The sequence below is a fragment of the Pezoporus wallicus genome, unplaced genomic scaffold, assembly GCF_028554395.1.
Source record: "Pezoporus wallicus isolate ANWC-B61680 ecotype Strahan unplaced genomic scaffold, APGP_CSIRO_Pwel_v1 contig_4901, whole genome shotgun sequence".
Taxonomy (NCBI): domain Eukaryota; kingdom Metazoa; phylum Chordata; class Aves; order Psittaciformes; family Psittacidae; genus Pezoporus; species Pezoporus wallicus.
This window is the reverse complement of record NW_026640354.1, coordinates 581,067-606,305: the sequence shown is the minus strand read 5'-3', so window position 1 is coordinate 606,305 and position 25,239 is coordinate 581,067. Positions and strand designations below refer to the sequence as shown.

The following is a 25,239-nucleotide window of genomic DNA, read 5'->3' as shown; positions in this document are numbered from 1 at the left end:
CTGCTTGCTTGTCTTTTAGTTCAAAGAACAGCACTTTAGAAAGCAAAATTCATAATTTCAATCCTTTACCTTATGGAAACTTCCATAAAAGATTTTCTTTACTTCATCATTATCAAAAGTTACAGTTTGAACCTCTCCACTTGTATCCTTGTTAAAGAATGACAGGACTTTGCTGGCAGCTGCAATGAATGAAAATTAAATAAATTTCATTTCATATGTACTATTGAAACCATCATCCTAAGATACACTTATAGATAAAATGTAGCATACCATCCAATTGGGTAAACAAGGGTTACAGATGGTCTTAATGACCCACAAGAACATAGACGTATTTTCTTAGGTTTTAGAGGTAATATCAAAGTTGAAAGGTAGCTTAAGTGAATTATTCTTAGTCAAAAATAAAAAACGTAATTGATGTAGAAAGTAAAAACAAAAATCTCTTAAAAAAAAAAAAAATACTTTTACCATGTAAGAATGCTTTGGGTTTGGAAATATTTTTGAAGAATGAATGCAAAGTAATGTAAAGTATTAATTCTATATGCAATAAACATAATCATCCTTACGATCAAGCACAACTCCAACTTGTGGTTTGTAATCTCTATCTGTAATCTGCCAAATTGCAAAAGGCTCATTAGGGGATTCAGGCAGAAGACGGAATAACAGAATGATAGTGTACGCCGGTGGCAATCCCTCCGGGTGAATCTCCCTGTTAAGACAATATGAAGATATTTTGTCACATGGAAACATAAGGAAAAGAAGATCTTCATAATTTTCTCTTTTTCAAAGAAAAGACATGAGAGTAACAGGGAAACCACAGGGTTTAATGGAACTGAGCATTTTAACTATTCTCTCAAAAGAGAGAGTACTTTGTGATAAAAACCACCACATTATTTCTTAAAATGAACTCACAGGCTGTCTTTAGCTGGTCCAGGCACCATAGTTATGAAGTCAGAATATGACCAAGAACTCTTGGAGATGTATTCTTGTGGCAAGATTCTGTATAAACTACACATATTTAAAATTCCTTGATGATAAGTAAAGAAAAACCTACTGCTGCATTGCTCTGGCCTGTTTTCGACAGGCAACAGAAAACAGCACGTAACTACTGCTGCCCTTGAGGCACAGGCACAGACACTGTGAAGGAGTTATTTACTGTATTCTCTGCAACTGGTGATGTATTTGGATTCTGCATCAGTGGCATACCTTTAGATTTGTGATGTTCAGACTGTTAGACATTAAAAAAGCAGAAAGCCAAAAGTAAATAGAAACATGCATTAAATGGCCTCCAGCATTTTCTGAAGGGGAAGGGAGGGAATGAAGGAAGAGACGGTAAGAAAGGAGGTAGCTTATACTTCTCCTTAACTATTATAATGGAACTAAGAAGGTGATTTGGCCTCATGAACATAAACACAGAAACCTCAAAATGGAGAAAGGAACTTCTCTGTATTTTAGGCAAAGCTTATGTACCCATACAATTATGGACACTGCAGTAATAACCACATTACTAAGTCAACAACACCACACAGCACAGTGCAAGAATGAAAATATTGAAGTAGATATAACAACACTATTTATAAGTTGAATACCAAGTTATTTCAGATATGGAAACAACTATGCCATCAGGATCAGGATGCTTTTATTACTTTGCTGACTCAGTCTAAAGTGAGTTTTACTTTCCAGCATCTGATGAAACATAAGTGCCCAGAATACTCTGGTAAGCCTACTCCACATCTTACAGCAGACAAAAGACTATGTATCACAACATTCTAAAAAAAAAAAAAATAAGATATAAATAGGAAGTCTGACTTTATTGTCATTTTATCATCTTTCTTACCCTGCTAAACACAAGGTTTAGCTTAATGTAAGAGTTGCAAAAATGGGATTATCTTTACTTCTCTAGGTCATAAAAATCCAGGGCATCAGAGGCCTATCACTCTCACAGCTATAATGGCATGTCAGTGAACTCAGAAAGTCCGCAGGTCCTCCACCTTTACAGTTGTGAGCTGAGAAGTCTGGCAAAAAGAATTTATTTCTTCATATACTTCAGCTCCCTTGTCTGTGATCTGATCTTTACCCAGTCTTGCAGAATTGCAGACTTCAAAAGGTTGTATGAAAAGAAGATTAAATTTTCTCAAATTTTATAGGAATAATGAGCTATCTTTAGGCATCTCCTCTGACTCAGATTGACTTTTTTTTAAACTTACTCAAATAGATGGGAAAGGAACATATGTAAAAAGAAAAGGAGAGAATTACTGCTCCCCTCTTAATAAAACTGTGCTTTTTGGGGTTTTGTGAAAAAAAACGTTGGCAAGAATGACCATATATTTATTACCTCTCCATAATCAAGTTCTAAGACCGCGGGCTCTTGAAAACTCCAATTCCTTAGCCAAATATGGCAACTTGAGGACAAACTACCCAAATGACATCAGTGTGCTACCTACTGCAGCATGGTAGTGCTTCTGCAAAAAGTGGTGCTTATGCCTCCATACTGAAACCATTTCCCTCCAGAAGCACTAAGCTCTTTCTTTGTATGATGGAGGCTGGTGTTCAACTGCCTAAGGACAAACCATGGATTATACACGACTCAAATGGTTGAGAAGCATAATATCAAAAGAGAACAACAGACAACTGAATTAATAGTGAACAGATCACAATGGAAGAAATAGGTTTGCATTTAATGAGAACAATGATAGATGTTCTTTGGAGTATTTTTCTTGGAGCTCAGAAAAAAAGAACATCAAATAAATGCAACTTCCATAACATTGTACTAATGATGTCTTCTATAAACTCTGTTAATCCTTCCTCAACTGCTTGCCTTAAATTTGAGTCTTTCAAGTTTACCTACCGTATTGGCTGGCTGATAAAGGCATTTTTGTGAAGTCTATATGCTACATAGCTTGGGAAAGAGCCCGATTCCAGTGATACGCCTTGTACAGAAGCAAAATGCTTCTCTGTTAGATTATATGATTCCAGCATCTTGAAACCTTTAAATCCAGAGAGAAAATGAAAAATATAAACACTGTAGAGCCGGAAAAGACACAAATGAACCTACATCAAAATATTAGACAGTTACTTACCAGGTGAAGTGTATCCCTCCAAGTAAATGAGAGGACAAGCTAAAAGACGTGGAAAAATATATAATTAAAGACTATAAAACCTAACAGGATATGAACGTATATATACTTCATAAAGTTTTATTACCGAAAAGTCTGTGCTATTATGCATTATCAGCCAACTTTTTTTTATATTTCTCATACTGTGTTCTGCTCTATGTACTCTTAAAATCCTTACTCGTTACTTTTAATATGATATTTCTACTGTAACAAATTCTATGGAATAAATATTTTAAGATCTAATTCATAAGAAGAAAGGAGCACAATGACACAGTCTTTCCATGAATATTTAAAGCATGAGTCAGGCTGTATAATAGATGTCAGATTCACAAGGAAAAATTTCAGATTTATATGGCTCTTCAGGAACCAGCACTTGAGGCAGTACACAGTTGCACATGACAGGCCTGAGAATTTCTCATTTTTGCCATAGAAGGATTTGACTTGAGTAAACAACTGAGCTTTATTTAGATCATTTTAAAACAGCATCACAAACTATAGCTGCACCTCTTTAGCACCCATAGACTGTGTGTGGGACCCACACTGGTGCCTTCTGTTCCAGAAGGACTGCATCCTGTGGAAGGGACCCACGCTGTAGCTGCTCATGAAGAACTGCAGCCAGCAAGAAGAACTCACATTGGAGAAGTTCATGGAGAACTGTCTCACATGTGAGGGACCTCACACTGGAGCAGAGGAAGGGTGTGAGGAGTTTTCTCCTGAAGAGGGAGAAGGGACAGAAACAACATGTGATGAACTGACTACAACCCCAGTTCCCCATCCCCATGTGCTGCTCATGGGAGGAGGAAGGGAAATTGGGAGCAAAGATAAGCCCAGGAAAAAAAAGAGAGGTGGAGGAAGTTGTTTTTAAGGTTTGATTTTATTTCTCATTACCCTACTCTGATATGATTAGTAATAAATGAAAAACTAAATTCCCCAAGTCAAGTCTCATTTGTCCATAACAGTAATTGGTGAAAAATCTCTCCCTGTCATTATCCCTACACATGAGCCTTTCGTTATATTTTTCTCCCCTGTCTAATTGAAGGGGTTAGTAACAGGGCGGCTTTGGTGGGCATCTGGCACCCAGCCAGGGTAAGCCCACTGCACAACTGTAGCAGTATATAAGGCTAATAGCAATGTATTAATTTGGGAAAAGGGAAAATAGTGTCTTCTACTCACTTGAGGTAGCTGTCTCACACACAAAGGTGACAAGGTTATCTTGAATCTTTTCAAAGGCATCAAAGTCATCAACAATAAATACATGACGCTCACTGGGCTTGCTGGCAATCTTGGCCAGCTCGTTGTAATCTACATCGGCCACACCAACCACAAAGATACTGAAGCCTGTAAAAATAACACTTGTTACTTGAAATGTAGTAAATATACATTTTCATTTTTCAGATCAGTATTTCACAGCCCATCTGTATCACTGATTACTCTACCTGCTCTTTTATCTGGCCTTCATTATGAGCATACATTCTGAAGATCCTTTCACCCTATCTAAGACCAAGAGAGATTAAACTCATTTTTTAATCTTTCTTTCAAAATTTTCTCCTCCTTCTTTCATTGATTTTTATTAGGCATTATCCGATCTCACACAGCCTTGGCTACATAGTCCCCTCACTCTTTCATACAAAATGTACAGTCTTTCAATTCTACAGTTTCTTAAATCTGTCCTGTGTGCAAAATCTCTGTGCAGACTATTAGTTATCCAGTTGTCGGTCTGTTGCCATCTCCTGGATGCTTCTCAGTTTCTTTTTTACTTTTTTAGGGTGGTATTTATCTCACAATTTTTTACTTTCCAAGTTAACAACAAGTCTAAGCTGGTTGTCTAGTTTTCCTCTACAATCAACAGACAGAAACGGGCAAATTCAGAATGCAATTCATCTCACCTCCCTAAGACAGTAACTTCAGGATAGAAGAAGCCATGGTCTGCATATGCCTATCTGTTGCTCTCTTCACTAGACACAAAAAGACTCTACATTATGACCTTAGATTAGACAGTTATTAGATGGCTTAAGTCAAATGATAAGAACCCAGGCCCTAGAATTTAGTCATATCACTAGGTGTACGAGCATAATCTCCTTTGTCAGGGTGATTTTCCTTAAATTAGCATCTTCTTGCCTTCTGCATCAAGTTTTTGTTTCCTGCTAGTTTGTAGCTTTCACAGAATTCTGTCGCTGACTCATTTCTTCCTTTCCCTTCTCCCACCTAAGTCTCCATGTAATAATTTGACCTTGCTGCCATACCAGAAAGCAAGGAAGAAAAAAAAAAAGAAAACCCTCACTGAACAATTCAGCACTATATAGAACAAAGTCTCCTACAAAATTTCACTGACATTGCACAAACATTGGAAATGCTACTTGGAGGCTGAAAGCAGAATTCACATTTATTGCAAATTAGAAAGCTATCTTTATTTCAATTTTTAATCTTTCAGAAGTATCATAATTATTCCTCTGTATCCAATTCTGGTAAAGCTTTGGCTGAAATACTCTGCCCAGCTTTTGCATTTAAGATGCAAAGAAACCAAAGCGAGTAGAAAGGAGAGCAAAAATGATAAGAGGTTGAGAAAACATGATCAACAGCAGGTTGAAGTAAATGGATTTGTTTAGTCTAGAAAAGAGAAGACAGAAAGAGGAAATTACAACAGGCTTCAAATATAGTGGAAAGCAATCGGTTGTTTTCCTGGTTAACCAGGTAAATTAAAAGAAGACAATAGCTTCATTAGCCTGAAGAAACACTCAAGTAAAATGAGGCAAAGCTTTCCAACTATTAGGCTAGTGAAGTACTGAAGCAGATTATTCAGGGAGACTAGAGATTTTATGGATAGGGTAGCCAAACATCTTTAGAAAACCTCTAGACAGAGCTGATTCTTTCAGATCATAGAGGCAAAGATGATGACCACTAATAGTTTACATGCCTGTAATTTCTGTAAGGAAGTACATAATTTCCTTACTCAGGGAACAGAACTGGATCAGGCACTGTTATGCAGAACTGATGGGTGTAGGGACAGGAATAGATTATTAGACTCGCATAAGCCACATTCAGCAAAACTGAAGAGGAAGTGCAACGTTTCTCAGTTCAAAAGTCAATGAAGGAGTCAGTTCAGACCCAGCTCCACCAAAAACACATACTTTGAATGGAGATGCACTGGTTTATATCAGGTAAAACATAAAGCTCAAAAAGCCAGGCCCATTACATGAAAAGCAGTAAAATGGAGCACAGTTCACAATGATCCTGGGGGTCCACACAGCAAGGAGAGAACAAAATAACCAAAATTCACATACATGAAACAATATGCATGAGGAATTACTTGAACGTTTTGGGAAGCCACACTCTTCCCAGAAAGAAGGCTAGAGAAAGAAAAAGTAAGCCTGGCCCAGAGATTTTAAATCCTTTAAGTAGTTTTGCATTTTTCCCGAATACTCAGAATATGTTTCTGAGTCCATAAATTATGAGTAAAGGATTCCCAGATAACTGAAGCACCACTTATAATTTCATTCCTAAACACATAAGGAACTGAAACAGCCAGGTAGTGTGAATTGCTTACCAGAGTGCTGTATGACCGTTGCTGCTTTCCTCACCTCATCCTGAGACCGACCATCTGTGACAACAACAAGTACCTTGGGAACACCTCTCCTCATGCCACTCTCCCAAGTCAAAACCTTTTCTTTGATAAATGTTAGGGCTTTGCCTGCAAAGCACACAATGAACAAGGAGTCATCCATATTATCCACAAGAAAGAATTATTATGAAAAGGCAAGAGCCACACGACAAAAACAGAACATAAAAACCTGATTGTTCAGCCATGCAATATTAGGATAACGAGGCAGTTTCTGAAAATATTTTATGTTAAAGAAATATGATTACCACTCAGAATTACCTGTCCTTGTGTTTCCTCCTCTGTACTGAATATTTTGAAGAGCTCCCAGGGCCTGGGCCTTGTCATCAAATGTATTCAGTTTAAATTCAGATTTTGCCTCATCACTGTACTGCACAAATGAAACCTGAAATGGAACATATCACAGTGCTGTCACATACCTCCATGTTCAGACCAACAGCCTCAATTTAAATATTTATTGTGGTAGATTAGTAAGCATTAAATAATTGATATTTTTTTTCATATATGTATGATTATGCATACACAGACATATCTACATACACTGATATCATCCCAGCAATATGCACACAACACTTCTTTCTTTCTCTTTCAGAGTATGAAATGTGATGTAATCTTAAATACATACAATTGAATTATTCCTATTATTGTGATGCAGTATATTATTATGATGCCTATTCTCTGCTTCTTAGCAGACATACAATATCTACAAACCCTCTTCCAGGTTTGTTTAGGAGATAAAAAAATAATTCAGCAATAGAATGTCAGTAAAGTTGGATATATACTAAATTGTGTATTCTCTTGCCTTAAATACTGAAATACAATCACTGAATATTTATTCTGAAATTATGTGTTTAGTGGACCCATGTTATCTATCTTTAGGATGGGATGAAGAGACTTCTGCAAATGCCTCTCCTGAACGGCTTCTGCCTACTTAGTGGGGTTCTAGGCAGCTCCGTAAGACAAGGCTTATGGCATGCCAGCTGGACTCTATATATACAAGACTTCTTTCTTGCACTGAGAAATTAAAATGTAACCCTCAACTCAATAGTCAGACTGACCCCAAAAGAGATTTCTATTATGAAACAGAGAAAACCTAGCGTATAACAACTAGACAGTTTTCTAGTTGTTGATGCCCTATAAAAAAAAAAAATACATATATGTATAAAATTAACCATACGTGGGCCATACATCAACCCATTTTCTCTGCTTGGAGGATTCACACACACTACAACTTTTGTCTTTCAGAATAGTAACCTCTCAGGATAGACTGGATTCCCTTTGCATTTACAAAATGACCAATACATTTCAGAAATAATTATACATGCATACACATACATGTGTCATACAACAATCTAATACAAAGAAAAAATGACAGCATTCTGAAAGAAAGGAAAATCACATGCAACTTTAGTAATTCAACTCCATCTTCAGTCTCTCTCAAAAATGTACCCAATGAAAATAACAAACCTACCTGGATTCCAGCAGGATTAATCAAGTCAAAGGCTCCTACTGTATTAAAAACAAATTTCACTACTTTGTTGAAGTTATCGTCACCAATACTCCAGGAAGCATCAGTCAAGAATACTATGTCTGCTTTGGCACCTCTGCATACTGAAAGACCAAGAAAAAGAACATTTAAAACACATCAATCATATCACTGTGAAATACAGCACATTGCTTCAAAATTTGAAAATTCAAGAATGCTAAATATTCAGCAAACTTCTCTTACCATGCAGCCAACATGGCAGATGGTTAATGCTCAATACAAAAACAGTTATTAAAATTTTTCAAAGAAAAATCCAAGAAGTGAGAAAGAGATCAAGAATCAAACTTCAATGTTTTAAATTACTTTTTTATTTTTTTCCTGAGCAGCTAACATAAAACACAAATTGTCTTCTGAGGGCAGACAGACTCACAGACTTGCTGCAGAGCTATAGGTTATTATGTATTTTTTCCCTAAATGTATACACTTTGGTGTTCTAAACCAGAAAATGTTGAAGTCTAGTAAAGCTCAAGAGCAAACAGATGGCATTAGGAAACTGCTGTCAGACTTCATTTTCCTAAAATGCTGTGCTAGTGTTAAATCTATTTGAATTTATGAAAAATAGAATTAAACTCTTAAGCAGTGGAGCAGCTACATAAAAATAATGAGTAATTCTGCAAACAAACATACCATCCCGAGCTGGAGGAATTGTAGGAGGTGGAGGAGGTGTAGGTGGTGGAGTTGGTGCCTCTGTAGGTTTGAGGACTGAAACAAAACAATTTTTTTATTTCACCTAAATTATTTCTTTCAAGGAAAAGCTCTAAATTATGTAAGATATTGCAATACAGAAAGATTCTAATCTTTTCTCACTAATCTAGCCAATGTATCATTTGCAAAGAAAAGGTTTTTCTATTACAAGAATAATGAGTATTGCTATTGTTAAAACAAAGGTACATGATTTCATTGTAACAGGAACACTTTTACATAAGCTGAGTAACACTGTACTATGATAATGCACCTCCATTTTTCATCCAAGTGCTAGGAAACACTTGGTCTGAAGAAGAGGATAGAATTTTTCTTTTCCCCATAAAGTTCAGTTGACATTACATTGACAGAAACAAGAAAGATAACTTAAAAAAAAAGGTATTGAAAGCCATTTAGGAGCTAGACAAGTTCTACAGACGAAACAAATTCTACAGTCAAAACAAGTTCTACAGTCAAAACTGAAGGTTCACAGCATATCTACCTGTATGCTCTCTCATAGAGACTGGAGGCCCCTCGAGGTTAGGGGTCTGAACAAAGATGGTAGCATTGTATTCTGTGTCTGGCAAGAGGCCAGTAAAACAATAGCTCGTTTCTGATCCACGTACTGTGATTTCCTGTCCTCTAGAACCTGTCAAAAAAAGCCCAATGGAAAGAAAGTTAGAAACCACTATTTCCCTTTTAATATGTGCACAAATAAGTGCAAAAATTAGAGACCTCATTAGAGGAGGTGAGAGTGGATGAGACAAGTCTTATTCTTGTCCTGTAATAGCCTTTCTAGACCAACATTGCAGTGTACTTGTGAAACCCAGGTAACCAGCAGATGCCTTGTAATGAAAGATAACTTGACAATATGCAGCACTCCCTCTTTGCAGAGCTTTCACCACTCTAGAAAAACAGGTTAGGTTTAGAGATTTAAACCTCAAGCAGATGAATCATGACTTCTGGTGGGTGCTTGTCACCATCTCAAAAATTTATGTTTCCGTAAAATGCAAAAAATTAAATGCACTTACCATCAGCTGGGTTTAACTTCAGTCTGTAGGAAGTTGCTGAGCGATGTGGTGACCATCGGATACAGAAAGTATCCCAACCCACTTTGTAACTTGTTAGGTCACTGACATTCAAATATACTGTGAACAGAGAAACAGATAAATTGTTTTCTGGAAAACAGTGTGTAATGGATGAAGTACATAGAATGAAATGAAAACTATATTAGCAGTCCTGGTCCAGAACTTGATTTTTTTAAAATACTCACAGAAGGAAAGAGCAGTTCTAGCCAAATCTCTTAATTTTCTGTTATGCCCCAGAGGTCACAGCCTCAAGTCTGATACCTTTCCCATATTGGGTAACAACCCATTTTATGAGTTTTCATATGGAGTAAGTTGAGTTCTTTATAAAATAAGAAACTTCTAAAAATGAGAATCTGACACATATATATGGCAGTATGAAAAGAATGTATCGAGTCAACAAAACTCAGGATGCTTAATTCATCTTAACTGGAGAATTTTTTAGACGTTTCTTAGCTGAGGCCATCAACAAAATCATCTCCTTCTAAAAAGCTGAAGTTTCAGTCACTGGACATTCCTGTGAGATAAAAGCAGAGTGGCAGAAAGCCTAGACCTGCTTAGCATGGTTAGATTTTGCAGTTCCCTGGAGACAGTTAAAGACTGAGTCCAGCTATTGCTGAATAAAATTTTAGAAAGCAGACTAGAAAATTTTATATCATTGAGTCATTACTTAAGATTTTATTTCCGCTGCTATTCCCATGTCTACATCATAGACAAATGACGTATTCTCCACAAGATGATATTCAGGCTTTCTAACAACCAACCTTAAAAATCCTCTCTTAATCAACATTATCTAAGAGCAATATATGTATCTAGCATGACGACAACAAAATTATTTTTACTTACATGTAGTGCCTTGATCTGTCAAAGGTATACTCATTCCAGAATCATACTGGGCATAAACATTCACATCATAAGTAGTACTGGGAGACAGATTATGCAAGGTGTAGGAAGTCACTTCTCCCACAAAAACCTCCATGGGCTCATTTGAACCTTGAATTGAAAGGATGCATTAAGGAAGTACAGAGATAGAGAAAGATTCATGATTAGGTGAACTACAGAACTATCTGCTGTCTTTTACATGTCATTAACTCCTAATTTCATTTTTTTTCTGGAACAAAACATACTCATTTCTTAAATTGTAGCACATTAGACTGTTGCAAACAGAACATACACATAGCTTTACAGGCTATTGTGCAATGTTTGTGTTTGATTTAACTTACAAGAAGGTATGCATATTGTACTGTCACATAAAAAAGATTCTGAAGGACTTCAGTACCTAAATTTGTAAATGTCCAATGCTCATCTCACATACACCAGTTCATACACTCAGAAGGACAGGAGATATTAAAAAGGTAAAAACCAAGTCTGGTCAGGAACTTTATCTAGTCACTGCATTATATGTTAAACATACAATTTAATCTCTGCAACTGAATGTATGAAACACTGTTTGATAGCTTGTGCTTCATATAGAATACTGATAATAAGACTTAAGCTTCCATCAAAATCAGTAAACAGAGAAAAGAAAGAAGTTCTTTAACACAAACATTTCATGATACGTATGATTTCTATTCAGATCACCCATTAGCTACTCACTATTCTGAAAGTGATATGTTTGGAATGAACAGGCTTTCTTACCCACAGGTTTGTATACAATTTTATAGCCAAGAACAGGAGATGGTGAAGGATCCCAGGAAACTCTGAATCGTGTATACCATTCATCAGTTATATACATATTTTGAGGAGGAAGCAGGCCAACTAAAAAGAAAGAAAACCGTTCTACTTAGACTTGTGACTGCTTTTCAACCTCTACAAGCTTACATTGTAACTCTATCAGGTAATAATCACATCAAAGACATAGTTAACATAATGAAACCTTAACAATGTTGAAGTGCTAAAGGAATATGCGTCTCAAATTAGAAAAAAAATGTACAATATTAAAACTAATTACCAGTTCTGCCACTTCCAGTCAGTTGTCCCCCATCTCCATCTTCATACACAGCCACAACAGTAATTTTATATGGTGTATCTGATTGTAGTGGTTGTAGTATCACATTATTTCTTATCCCAGGAACTGTTGTCTAGAACACAAAAGAAACAGAGGCAAACAAACTCACAGTCCTGTAACTGATCAGTAATGACAGCAACTAGAACCAAAAATTTGTTTTGACCCTTGGTTCACTTTTTTTTATGTCTACTGTAGATAATGACATTCAGGATATTTTAAGGGTTATAGCCTATAAACAATTATGTGTATTACTTTAAATTATAAAACATTGTGATTAGCAAAAAAGATAAATCAAATTGACTCTTAAGTCCCGACTGAGATGTTGCAGTCCGCCACCAAGATTTCCGTATGTTCCCTCATAGAAAAGAAAAAGTCATGATGATGTGCTTGGAGACAGAAAAGACAGAAAAAAATCCTAAAATGAGGATGGCAGTCAAAAGTCTCGCATCCTGCTATTCATGAGCTTCATTTCTACCTTTTCATTACCCTCATCTCAGGATATAATTTTCTTGGCAGACGCAAGTCAGTCTGAAAAGGAACCTGTAAATATTTTGATATGTAAAAACACACCTATTTACACTTCCTTCAATCACCCCAGCTTCTTGGTGCAGCCATGCACTAGCGCTCTCTTCTAATAAAAACACAGGCATAAAAGAAAAAGAGATACTGCTCCATAAAGTGGCCATAAACACTGAAACTATGGAAAGTAACTCAAGATATCTATCTGAAAGCATGTCCCAGTCAACATTTTCCGTTATTACTTGATAAAAATTATTGAGACTTGCTGTTTTTATGAAGTGCTGAACATTTTCTGAAAAAAGATGTATGTGTTGAAAAATATGTGCGTCCTGATAAACAGATCCAGCAGGGAGTTTTCAAATGATGATTTTTTAGCATGCCTTATGCAATAATATATAAGCAGTAATAGCATTTTTATAGCACTCCATACTTGTTATATTTTGGCTGGTGGCAGTCAGCAGGAATTCCTCTATTGACCTCTATAGGTTCTGAGTTTGGCTTTGCTATAAACACTCAGAGAATTTTATAAGCTTCAGATTTATTTATGCTATCATTAAGCTGCAGGAAATTAAATACACAATTCATACTGAACCTGACAAAAACAAGTTAGATACTGAATCAACATTGCCAGTGCTTTCTTATCAAGTTCCACCCACTTTCTTCAGTTTATAAAAAGCAGGCTTGTGTTTATTCTATATCTTACCACACTGACTTCATAATTAATAGAGTACGAATAGATGGCTATTCACTGTAGCACAATATTTGAACTAAATGTCAGAAAGTAAGTTCTGCTCAGAATCTACTGATTAATGTGTGACTTTCATTTCACCTTATTTTACACACAAGTTCATACATATTCTGCAACTTTGTGGAAAAACAAATGAACACCCCCCACCCCACCCCCCCCCAAATTGATGAATAAACCAACCAGTGTTTCATACAAAAAGCTTCTCAGCATTGACAACAGTGACCAAATAACCTACAGAGCACACAAAGTGTACCACATGTAGAACGGGTAACATTGTTTTTCTGTAGCCTAAAGAATCAACAGAGAACCTCTCGGTGCTCACTAAAGAATTACAGAACTTACATATTCATCGATAGGGTCTCCCACAGTGGGTGAATAAATGATTCTGTACTGCTGGACTGGCCCATCAGCATGGTCCCATTGAACAGAAAGGCTGTTTGTGGTCTCATCGAACACTCTCACATTCCTTGGACCACTGCGAGGCACTAAAGAAATAAAACATGGAAGGCTGTATGAAGTATGATTCTTCCAGTTCAGTGTCACCCTCAGTGATTCAAATGCTGCCTTGAAACCAAAGCTAAGAGCTCTCCCTGAAACCCCAAATAAACACATACAGGTAAATTTAGTCAATGATAATATAGAAGTGCCTGAGGTTTTGAACAGAAATATGACCTTAACTGGAAGAACTGGAGCAGTATGGAAGGGAGACAATATCCGAGGGATGCACAAACTAAGCATCTACATCATCTACATACATTCTGCTTCTCAGACTCATGCAAACACATATAACTATAGCCTGTCACAAGTTTTAGGTGAATGTGGGGATTTAACAGAAAAAGCACAAAAGTAGCAAAAGAGGGGTGACCTATTATTGCCACAGGCAGCTCATTTACATGTTAGTTCTAGAATGAATTTTAAAGATGCTAAGAGTAAGACAACTAAGATCCAACAAGTTAAATTTTAACAAGGAAGTGCTGGTGTTTAGGCATCTCCAGCAAAAAAACAACATCTGGGGAGGCTGATATATACAATTATCATGTAAGACACAGAAAATGAAGTATATTCTTTTCTGTTGACAGCAAATTCGACCCATCCTAACATGCTTTTTTTTTTTCTTTTTTAGACAAACTGCTATTTGCCTATAATCACATTTCATGTAACAGATTTTACACTCTTAAACATTCAAATTAAGCTTATTTCACAAGTTAAAATTACATTGACAATTATGCAGGTACAATAGCTGCCAGACAACATAGCAGAAGATCACTTCCATGGAGGCTTACAATAGCTTTAGCCATAACTCAAATGCATTGATCTCAGAGTTGCACTGAACAGCTCACACTGTTTGTGATTTTAAGCAATTTTATAAATTCTTCACACGCACATTTCAACATATACTTCACAAAGCAACTACTGACTGCCTCTTACATGTTCTTCCCTGTGCTTGGCTTGGATTTCCTTCTCCATCTGCATATAGAGCTATAACATTTATTGAGTAAGCAGTGTCAGGAGTCAAGCGCTCCAGCATCACATCGCGAGTGTTGCCTGGTACCACAATCTAAAACAGAAACAAAAAGCATCTATATAAAATAGGATTCAGTTTATACAATGTCTTGTTAGAATTAGCAGTTAGAATGAAATATAGAAAAATTGGGAACATGACCATGCTGCACATTTTCCAAGAAAAATAATACAGGCTTAAAATAACAATATTGATAAAAATTCAAGAGCAGGTGCAAAAAACCCCAATAAACAAAAAAAACACGAATCCATAAGGAACTCTCATTCTGCAAATGGAGTTTTTATTTTTTACATTTTACATTAAAATGGTTCAGAAAAAAAAAACATTCAGGAACAGAAAACAAAAAAGTAAATTCTGTCATGATTTACTGACATAAAAATGACATTTTCTAACAGGTACTAATGGATAGGTTCCCACTTATGCGTGAAGTAATATGCAGTTTCACTTTACAGATGCAAATGATACATTAAAAATTCTTAGACATCCTTACATAAAAGCATATATACCCATCTGTACATGTACAATATGGGTGTACATTTGGTGTGACTACATTCAAAAACTTAGCTCCAAAACTGCACCTATTTCTACACAAATCCAAGACCTCTTACTTCACATCTGGAAGCCAAATTTTTACCCATATCCACTGCTCACCAAGATCTACTTAAACACTAATGATTTGGGCTAAATAGATGGTTTAGTTGTAAAATCACATAAAATTGGTCTCTGGAGTCATAATAAACATTTTCTAATAAATATTTGTTGCTTTCTTCTCTCTTCTTAAGGTAAAAAAAGGAAAAAAAAAAGTTTTATTTTAACTCATCTTTACCTGGTAGTCTTATTTCTTATTTCTTTTATTTCACCAAATTAAACATTTACAATGGACTAACTTCCTGTAGACAAAGCGTTTTCAGCAGGGACAGTCCTGGGAACACAGTTGGCCTGAGATTATTACTATTATTCTACAGTCATTGAAGGAAGCAATATCCTCTGCACACTTTTCAGGATTAACATAAAAAACAAATTACTCACAGATTCTGATGGCCTTGGGCCAGACAGTGGAGTGTAATTAATTCTGTACTGCTGTACTGGACCTGGAGCAGGTTCCCATCGGACATTCATGCTGTTTGGTGTGGGATTGTAAACTTGAATGTTTCTTGGTGTTCCTCTCTCCACTAGATCAAGGATAATTTAAATTAAGTTTTAGAGATTTGCTTTCTTTAGTTCGAGTTCCACTTGAATTTACAACAGTGCTCAAAGGAGCAAAAAAAGGGCATCAGCCCAAGATAAACATATTACTTTTGTTACCCCAAAACCTACAGATCTTAGAGTCTTGGTGGTTAGTCTTTACAAACACTCCTGCCAGCCAGTAAAGTACGTATGTTTACAATGCAAATTGAAGGTATGATCATAACGCTTTGTAACCCTATTGCTGATCAGGCAGCTATGAAAAGTAGCCATAGACTACACATTTTATGTCATGCTGACTTTAGGAGCAGAAGCTCCCCGAAAAATTTTAAGCACATGGTATGGACATTACTATGGATTAGCATCAGTGTTTTCCATTTGACCACCAGTATTGCTACTGGCACTACAATTAAAATTTTACTATTTCACTAAAACTGTTAAGTTTGCTGCACAAGGTAAGAGCTGAGCTTGCCCAAGATAAATGGACTGAAAGCCTCCACCCAAATAAAAGCATAGAAAGTGGAGTAAGTTACAGAGCTGCAACCATACCCAAGCAGGTAAACAGTTTCTTGAATTTATGTTTTAGCTTTGAGAAAAGAGAATTGATTCAAAATCAATTTCTAATTCTCTGAGCTCCTCACACAAAAAATCCTTACATTTTCTTGAAAACTATGATTTTACTTACAAGTTCTTCCAGTGTCAGAAACACGTCCACCATCCCCCTCTGGGAAAACTGGAACCACAGTTACAGTGTAAGGTGTGTTGGGTTCAAGAGTCCTCAGAATTACATAGTTTGTGTTTCCTGGTACTGTGGTCTACAGATTTAGAAAGAAAGGTAGAGTCATGATATTACATAAATATGCAAAAAGTTTAGGCTTTTTTGTATCTCACTCTTCCACCACATCTCATTTCTAGACTGAATGTGCTAAAAAATTCACAAACCCTGAAATGTAAAGTGATACGGTTCATGGTATCTTCTGGAATTACCTTTCAAGAAAGTTCTGTCTTGGACTTATGTCCTGGGTTCAGCAGCAGCAGTCATTTTTCTCCTTCTTGGTAGATGGTGCAGTGCAGTGTTTTGACTTTCAGCTCGGGAAAAGAGCTGATAGCAATGTTTTGGTTTGGCCAAGGACTTTGTGAGGCTCATGCTCTGCCAGGGAGGAGGGGAAGCCAGGAGGAAGCAGAGACAGGACACCTGACCCAAGCTAGCCAAAGAGGTATTCCATACCACAGCACGTCATGCCCAGGATGTAACTGGGAGTTAGCCGGAAGGGCTGGGAGACTGCAGGGTTGGAGGAGGTATCGGTCGGAGCTTGGTTGGGCTTGGGGGGCAAGTTATCGGTCAGCGGGTGGTGAGGTGTTGTATTCTGTTCCCTTGTTATTTCCTTTATCATTATTATCATTGGTGGTAGCAGTAGTGATTTGTGTTATACCTTAGTTACTAAACTGTTCTTATCTCAACCCGTGGGAGTTGCATTCTTTTGATTCTCCTCTCCGTCCCTCCGAGAGCAGGGGGAGGGCAAGAAAGGGGGGGAAGTGAGTGAACGAATTACCTGACTGGGTTTAAACCACGACAACTTAACAAAAATGATTGCTAAATTGTATGCTCTCCCATACAATCCCTGAAGAGCTATCTTCACTTTTGGGTCTTGATCCTGTTCTACTAATAACAGAATCTGCAGCGATCTCTTTAGTGACTACTATTCAGCAGCTTAGAAGCATTAAAAGGTCACTTTCTAAATAAAAAAATAAGCATTACATAAACACTAAAACTAATGATGAGAAGTAATGAGCAGCTCATGTTACAAAGTAAAACTCCACAGCATTTAAGAATATCATTGGTAGCTCTCTAGATGTTACCGAAAGACTGGTAATTCATGTACTCCTCATTTCACAGGCACATGCAATTGGGCAGACATGGAAAAAAACCACAAGTAGGAAGGAATAATATTTTTACAGTCTGAAGCATAGTTTCACATGTTCAAGATTGTTTTAGCTCCCTAGCAATTAGATAATTTTAGGAGATTAGAATAAAATACCTATGTGGATTTTTCTGCTGTCACATATATCATCCAGGCTGACTGCCTACAGTCACATGTCATCTGAGCAGTGAAAATAGGTATAAATGAGGTCTGCTAACTTTAAAGCCTTTTGTACACCCTGAAGTCAGCTTTACATTCACATGCATTGCCCTAAGAATAAACAAACAAAGAATTTTGTGTGGTATTAAATCCCTGTGCTAAGAACTAATCACTGAAGGTCTACTATAAAATCAAACATCTGTAATACATATGGGAGTAACTGACTTTCATGAAGGTGCTCTCCCTTTTCTCTGAGGTAGCTATGAATAGAAAAAAAGCCAGTGCCTAATCAACAAGACCCACTTCACCCAGCAGCATTTCTCCACTGACACCATGAGCTGCAAATTATCTGAGACACTGAAATCTACACAAAGTCTTTACCATTTCTTCTGCGCCTCCAGCTGTAGGTCCATAAAACACCTTATACTGGCGAGGACTTCCTTCTGCATGATCCCATCGAATGTTCAGAGTACTAGTGGTTGGGTCATAAATTAGCAAGTTCTTCACAGTAGTGAGAGGTTCTGAAATAGATTAATGAGCTGTCAGAAATGTTGACCCACATGCTTAATAGTTCATGTTAAATATTATTTGTCTTCATTAATCAGAACAAACCACGACACCCGTTCAACAGCATAAGGAATGCTAAATATAATAAGAAAAATTCTTTTTGAACACTATTTCAGAATTACACAATAAGTTCATTAGGAATGTTTGGTTCCTTCCTCACCAAACACATTGCTATGTCTGACTTTGTTTTGCAGGCTCAAAAGTAAACTAAGTACAAATGAACTAATAAATTTATAGTTAATTAATTAATTAATTAAAAATAGTGAATTGGGTTTATGCCTGAAGAGCCTCTGGTAGCAAATCACTCAGTGCTTTCTATAGCATGATCAAAACAACACTATCAATGTAAAATGGTGGAATCTCAAAGTGCATACTGTAAAGCTTCTGAACTGGAGGTGCTGAAAGGAAAATAGTAAACTTATACTTAGCAACACACATATGAGAATTACCTGCCTTCAGATGCTTTAAAGATGCTTCCTAAATTATGGCATAAAACAAACAGATTAAGATGAGAAATAAGTTCCATAGTAGCAGTAGGGTTTCTCTCAGCCCTAAAAGCTCGGTGCCCAGTCTAAGGTGGTTGCCCAGGGTTTCTCTACAGCCAGCAGACTTACAGGTCTTCTTACTTTAGACACTTGAAACCCACCAAAGGACAAATGACAGCTACATATGGGATGAATTTCACCACAATATTTTTTGTCAGCCAATTTGAAAAGTAATAAATCAGTATATTTTCACACCTAATAAGAAAATTCAAAGAAGTTACTTACTGGTTCTGCCCCTTCCTGTCATTCGTCCCCCTTCCCCATCTGCATACATTGATGACACAGTAATAGCATATGGTGTGTCAGGCTGCAGCTTCTGTATCACCACACTGTTCTGCCGCCCTCCAACCACAGTCTGGAGTAAAACAAAATAAAAGAATTATAATCCCTTTTATTCTGCCCCTGTTATGCTTAATATTATAGTGAAGAATGTAAACGATGTGGAGTGGAAAACCCTATAATATATCATATGCTGCATCCTCTTGTGACTGACACTGACAGTAGACATTGAACAATAACAATATTTAGTACTTATTCCTCTTAGCAAGTTTAGACAGTCCAGTGACACAAAGCCAGTATTCTTTAAGACCTCCGACCTTGCATATAACCACAATTATGTATCAACTGCTAGATCTGTGCCAATAAAAGACGTTTCTAAATTCTACCTTAAATACTTCAGTGGGGACATTGCTACTGCCTTCCTAGCAACTGCAGTTTAATCATATATCACAGTAACAAAAAAGGCAGACATGGAATTATTCTCATATGACCAATAATTATTTGCAGACTGACATTAAAATGTCATGAACAAAGCACGAGTGTTCTGTGTGCTCTCCTTAAAAAGAGGTGTCTTCTCAACTTCCACTTCTGGACTCTATCCCATTGTGAATAAAGTCTATTAATTCTATTCTTTGCACAAAGTTCAACAGAATTATCATAATTCTTTTTTTACTCCAGTACCAGTAATTCATTACAGATACTAGTTAACCTTACTACAGCTCCTCATTCTTCTAGTGATTTCTCACTAAACTTACATTTAACTATTCAATTCATTCAACAGTTCAACAACCTCAACTGAAATGCATGTTGCTCAGAAGAGAGTAAAAAGGGATGTGAAACTGATTCTAAGTAAACATTCCTAGATACACTTCTGAACACGTGTGATCTCCAATTACTGGAACAAGCTAAATGAGTGTGGTTCTCATCTGAGACTGCATCTCTGAGTCATTTGGCAGTAACCATAACAGCCTCCCACTGCAGAACGGGGCATTTTTAAGTAGCACACGTTTCTGATAAACAGGCTGACTGAATTACTGTTCCCAGGCTGTGTTGTGTAGGCCGCCAATAGTCAACACAGCTCTTGCTGACGACACAAGAAAGCTGGCTGATCATAAAGTACTGGCTCTCCCTATCATCACAGCTGCTCAATCAAAAGACACTAAAAATACCTCAAACACTTCCCTAACTTATGTTTTGCATGGATTCATTTTTGCAACTGCTGTTCTGGGTGGTTATTCTGTCCCTAGTGTGGTCCACAGTATGTTCCACAGCATGTTCCACAGCAAAATCCCTCTGATAGCACATGAACCACGCTATGAAAACAGAAAATTCTGGATTATGGAAGTAGTCATGGTAGTTCATATTTTTGTGATAACTATATATCTCTGACTTCCAGCCTCACATGCTGTTTGACTTGTTCCTCAACACATTTTAACTTTATTCTAGTCATGTCTATAGATCCTATGATTTTCAGGAAAAAAAGCTGTATCCAAAGTTATTATTCCTCCATAAAAAGCATTCTATATTGGATTTGAAAGTGGAGAAAGAAAAAGATGGGAATATATATCTATTCACTATAAATTTTAATCTTCATCTAAAAGGTGATTAATATGTACACCATTGTACTTTGAAAATAAGTTAATTCTAATGGGTTACTTTGCAGAACTATCTTTCCAGGTTGAGTAACTGAAGCTCTCCAAAATTAGTTACCGACTGTTCAGGGCCATCCCCACTGATAGGCTGGTAAAGGATTCTGTATCTCTGCACTCGACCACTAGCAGGATCCCACTTCACAGTCAAACTGTGTGAAGTTGCATTATACACCTGAAGGTTTCTTGGGCCACTCTTTGGGGCTGAGAAACACAATAAAGAAAAGAACAAATACGTAATTCAACCAAAAAGCAGGGACAAGCCATTCATACTTTTAAGACTGCATGAATGTCTCAGCAAGAGCAAAATGTATAAAGTACAAGACAACATCAACTGTAATGTTTATAAAGTAATAAACATGTTGTAACCTAGTGTTTAGTATTTGTCCAAAACCACAATAACATTTATTAAATGATCTCAGCTTTTCAATGTCAACATCCATCACAGTTTAGAGAAAGGTAGTAAAACCGTACCTGGAAATTCAGATTCTTACCTTGTGTGGTGGTAGGCACCAAAGGTACTAGAAAAAAATAGAAAGTGTTTTCAGAATTCTTGTATGTGTACGCCTTCTGATTTAATAACTATGAATAACAATATGCAGAAACACTTCATTTACTTACATGTTCGTTCACTGCCAATGAGGTCATCACTTTCTGATTCATCAGGATAAATGGCGGTAACTGAGATATCATATAATGTATCAGGATTCAGATTTTCAAAGACCAAACTGTTGTCATCTCCATTTAAAATAGTCTTGTGGAGAAATTAAAATAAATAAATAAATAGATAAATAAATAAATAAAACCAGAACAAACCAAGACAAAAACAGAGAGTGGGATATAACTGGGTAATTTTTTTACACAGTAACATCACTACACATGTCTGTAACTATGTGTTCTGCACTTCCTCACTCAATTTCCATTGAGTTCAACAGGAGGGCTTGCAAGTTATAGGCTATTTATTAAATACATTTCCAATTTTAAAAATACACCTTTTGAGAGACTGTCCACAAAATCTTACAATGACTGACTATTCTTACCTCATGTTTTTCCGATCTTCCATAGGGTCCCCAGGTTATTCTATATAGAGAGACATCTGGAGCTCCATGATCCCAAGTTCCTCTGAAACTATTTGTGGTTATATCTGTGATTCTGAGATTGACAGGTGCTGGCACAGGCTCTATTATGAGAAAAGTATTTCAGAAAATGTAACTACAAAATAAACATAGCTGAACCACAGAAATACTCAGACAAAGAATTTAGAAGATTATGCAGAAGATTTATCTCTCAGTTACCATACTTCTAATGACTACAACAAAATCCTGTAGTATAACTCACCCCATCTACAATAAGCAAATTGTCCTTCATAAATTCATATCACTAGGTCATCACCTGATAAAACATGTAACTCTAGTAACCTCAGTAGAGGATAAATGTTTCATGCCTAGTCACAACAATTGCAGTCCTAGCTCTTACATTTTGGAGTCAGAAGGAGTGATTATAAGCTCACACACACAGAGGTCAAGCTCCTACTTGAGGTTTTTCCAGATCTTAAAATTCTTTATATAAGCCAACTGAGTCACGATTGAATTACATCCCTTATTTAGAAAGAATTCATAGGGGTTAACTGCAGGTTATGGAAGCTAAATTTTATAGTCAACAGGAAGAAATGAGTAAATAGGTTTAACCAGAGAATTAAACAAAAAATTAATTTCTTTTTCCTTACACACACATTCACACAAACCCACAGCTATAAAAGAAAGGCTAGCATAAAGGCAAGCAAATAAACCCTCACAAACATTTTTTAACACACTAGGCTACAAAATTAAAAACTGGGTAAAAACAAAAAAAAAAGAAAGAGAAAGAGGGAGAGCATCTGCATGATTTTTCTCTTTTTTTTCCATACCAGAGTGAGAGGCATTGATAAGGTAACATTGCTCATTTCTGCTCTAGCTCTTCTAGTTAGCTGTCTTCCTAAATCATACTCCTAGATCAGGGTGAGGACTTTCCTGATAACAGCTTTCTCCCTTCAGTCTGTCGCTTCCCTTGTAGGGAGATTGGCTCTTACCATTTATCCAACACCATTTTCTTGCCTGTATTTGTTGAGATTACTCAAATGCTGTCTTTATCATTCCATAAAAGTACAGACTGGTTTAGCATTCCATGGCACAAAAAAATCCTTTCAATCACAAGATCATTTTTCTGTCTAATCCTCCAGCATATGCTCCATCTTCCTACTCACTTTCCTAGATTCCTGCATAGACTTGCTAAACCTTTCCTCTGCCTTCATATTTTCTTACTAATTCTACCCCTACACTCCTCCTTCAGCCTCTAAACAGAAGTAATTTTGCTTCAGTTGCTGGTCTGTCACCTCTTTGCAGACTGCAAGCTCAGTGTTTACTGCAGTAAGATAATGAACTCATTTAAGATTCCCCAGAACTGATATATTGCAAATAATGCTACAGATGCAAGTAAACTATTTGTCAGACAGATTAAATTATAGTTCCACCTAAACTCAGTAATATATTACAAACACACACAACTTAAATAGAATGTAAGGCAAAAAATAACCACAAGAAAAATTAATAGGAAAACTTACGAGTGACAGCTTCTGCGTTTATCGGTAGGGATTCCCCTTCATCATACACAGCAACAACTTTTATATTATACAGTGTTTGGGAGGAAAGGTCAGAGAGAGTAGTGCTGGTTTTCAGTCTGTCAATTTCCACCTAAGAATAAAAACAGCAATTTAAGAATTGTAAATTGCTCTATTTCTTACTCTGCATTTGTCAGAAATTCCTGTACTGAAAACCAGAAAAGTATTCTGCACCAATTTTTGGCATTAACCCCTAAATTTACACCTGAATAATGAGTGCTACCAACCTACTCCCTTGCAAAGCATATTGTCTCAAACACTAGTACAACTTGCTGATCTTTCACGGCTTCATTCTTTTGGAAATGAGGATGCAGACTGCATCTCTAGAAAATTCCCATTCCCTTACAAAAGCACATTTAGTCTTCCAAGAGCTAGCAGTGCAATTATGGAAAGCTTGCAGATACTCAAATACATCTCTAACAATGCTCACACATATTCAGACAGTGGGTGAAAGGGGCTAATATACTTTTATTCCCTAATCCTGTCTTCACACTTGTAAACTGTTCTTGGAGCTCGGCAAGATAACAACTAAGGGTTAAGCAAGTGTTAAGCTCTTGCCAAAGAGTAGTGATGCCCATTTATCAAAGCACAGAAAAATTCTCCAGTTTGAGGACTTTTCCTCTCTGGAGGAAGGAAAAGAGGGGAGTACAAAACAAAATCTCTCTTGTACTTATTCAGTTACCAATTTACCCTTTACCTGACTGCAATCATCATGAACTGATATTCTTTATTTTCGATGGTAGCTTCTAATACTAATTTTGCTATTATCTTAGTAACCTAGTTCCTCAAAATAAAATCATCTTCTAGTACTTTCAAAAATATTCTTGCCATTTACCTCCTTCACATCAGCTTCATCAGCTATTTTGTATCTTAGGATGTACTTTCGAACTTTCCCTGGGGCAGGATCCCAAAGGATATTCATACTGCTGTGAGTAACATCCTGAATTGTTAAGCTTCTGGGTCCAGGTAGAGGTACTGTAAAAATAATTAGCAAGTGAAACTGCTATTCAAGGCAGAGGTATAGGTCTTTCACAGAAGGAAATATATTCTTTTCATGCATTTCACTGAAATGGAGGCAATAACTTTCTGGGAAGTTCAATGCTCTGGTCACTATATGAGCCCACTGTCCCAGCAATAAGCATAATAGCTATAAACTACGGTAGCTTCACCTTTGTAAATTTTAAGCACAATACTTTGAGACGTATCAGTGATTAAGATCATAACTTTTGGTGACAACAGCCACTTTTTATGTATGGGATTCAGGGTTTAACATTTTTTAGAACATACGAATAAACAGACTGCATGCATCTAGCCCAGAACTATGCCTCTTACAGTAGAAAATGTGTAAGGAAAAGTATAAAAATAAACCTTGTTTAAATCAATTTTTCTTGATATGACATGTTTTCTTATAAATTTGTATACTTAAGAGAATGTCTGAA

The 25,239-nt window shown here is 36.6% G+C and overlaps 1 protein-coding gene across 1 annotated transcript in view; it reads right to left on the bottom strand.

Annotated features, from left to right (window-relative positions):
* COL12A1 (collagen type XII alpha 1 chain) overlaps positions 1-25,239 on the bottom strand; it is a 102,509-nt gene that overhangs the window by 28,124 nt on the left and 49,146 nt on the right. The window contains exons 26-51 of the mRNA XM_057418796.1: positions 24,636-24,775; positions 23,744-23,873; positions 22,185-22,324; positions 21,766-21,898; positions 21,639-21,665; positions 21,206-21,348; positions 19,442-19,571; positions 18,486-18,625; positions 16,709-16,838; positions 15,868-16,010; positions 14,745-14,874; positions 13,659-13,801; positions 11,993-12,122; positions 11,680-11,799; positions 10,888-11,034; positions 9,988-10,104; positions 9,459-9,605; positions 8,903-8,977; positions 8,201-8,340; positions 6,991-7,114; positions 6,658-6,801; positions 4,287-4,451; positions 3,078-3,116; positions 2,846-2,984; positions 564-706; positions 70-179 (exon numbers count right to left, since the gene is read on the bottom strand). Of these exons, the coding sequence (XP_057274779.1) occupies positions 70-179; positions 564-706; positions 2,846-2,984; positions 3,078-3,116; positions 4,287-4,451; positions 6,658-6,801; positions 6,991-7,114; positions 8,201-8,340; positions 8,903-8,977; positions 9,459-9,605; positions 9,988-10,104; positions 10,888-11,034; positions 11,680-11,799; positions 11,993-12,122; positions 13,659-13,801; positions 14,745-14,874; positions 15,868-16,010; positions 16,709-16,838; positions 18,486-18,625; positions 19,442-19,571; positions 21,206-21,348; positions 21,639-21,665; positions 21,766-21,898; positions 22,185-22,324; positions 23,744-23,873; positions 24,636-24,775 (3,269 nt within the window). The remainder of the gene's footprint in view (positions 1-69; positions 180-563; positions 707-2,845; positions 2,985-3,077; positions 3,117-4,286; positions 4,452-6,657; positions 6,802-6,990; positions 7,115-8,200; positions 8,341-8,902; positions 8,978-9,458; positions 9,606-9,987; positions 10,105-10,887; positions 11,035-11,679; positions 11,800-11,992; positions 12,123-13,658; positions 13,802-14,744; positions 14,875-15,867; positions 16,011-16,708; positions 16,839-18,485; positions 18,626-19,441; positions 19,572-21,205; positions 21,349-21,638; positions 21,666-21,765; positions 21,899-22,184; positions 22,325-23,743; positions 23,874-24,635; positions 24,776-25,239) is intronic.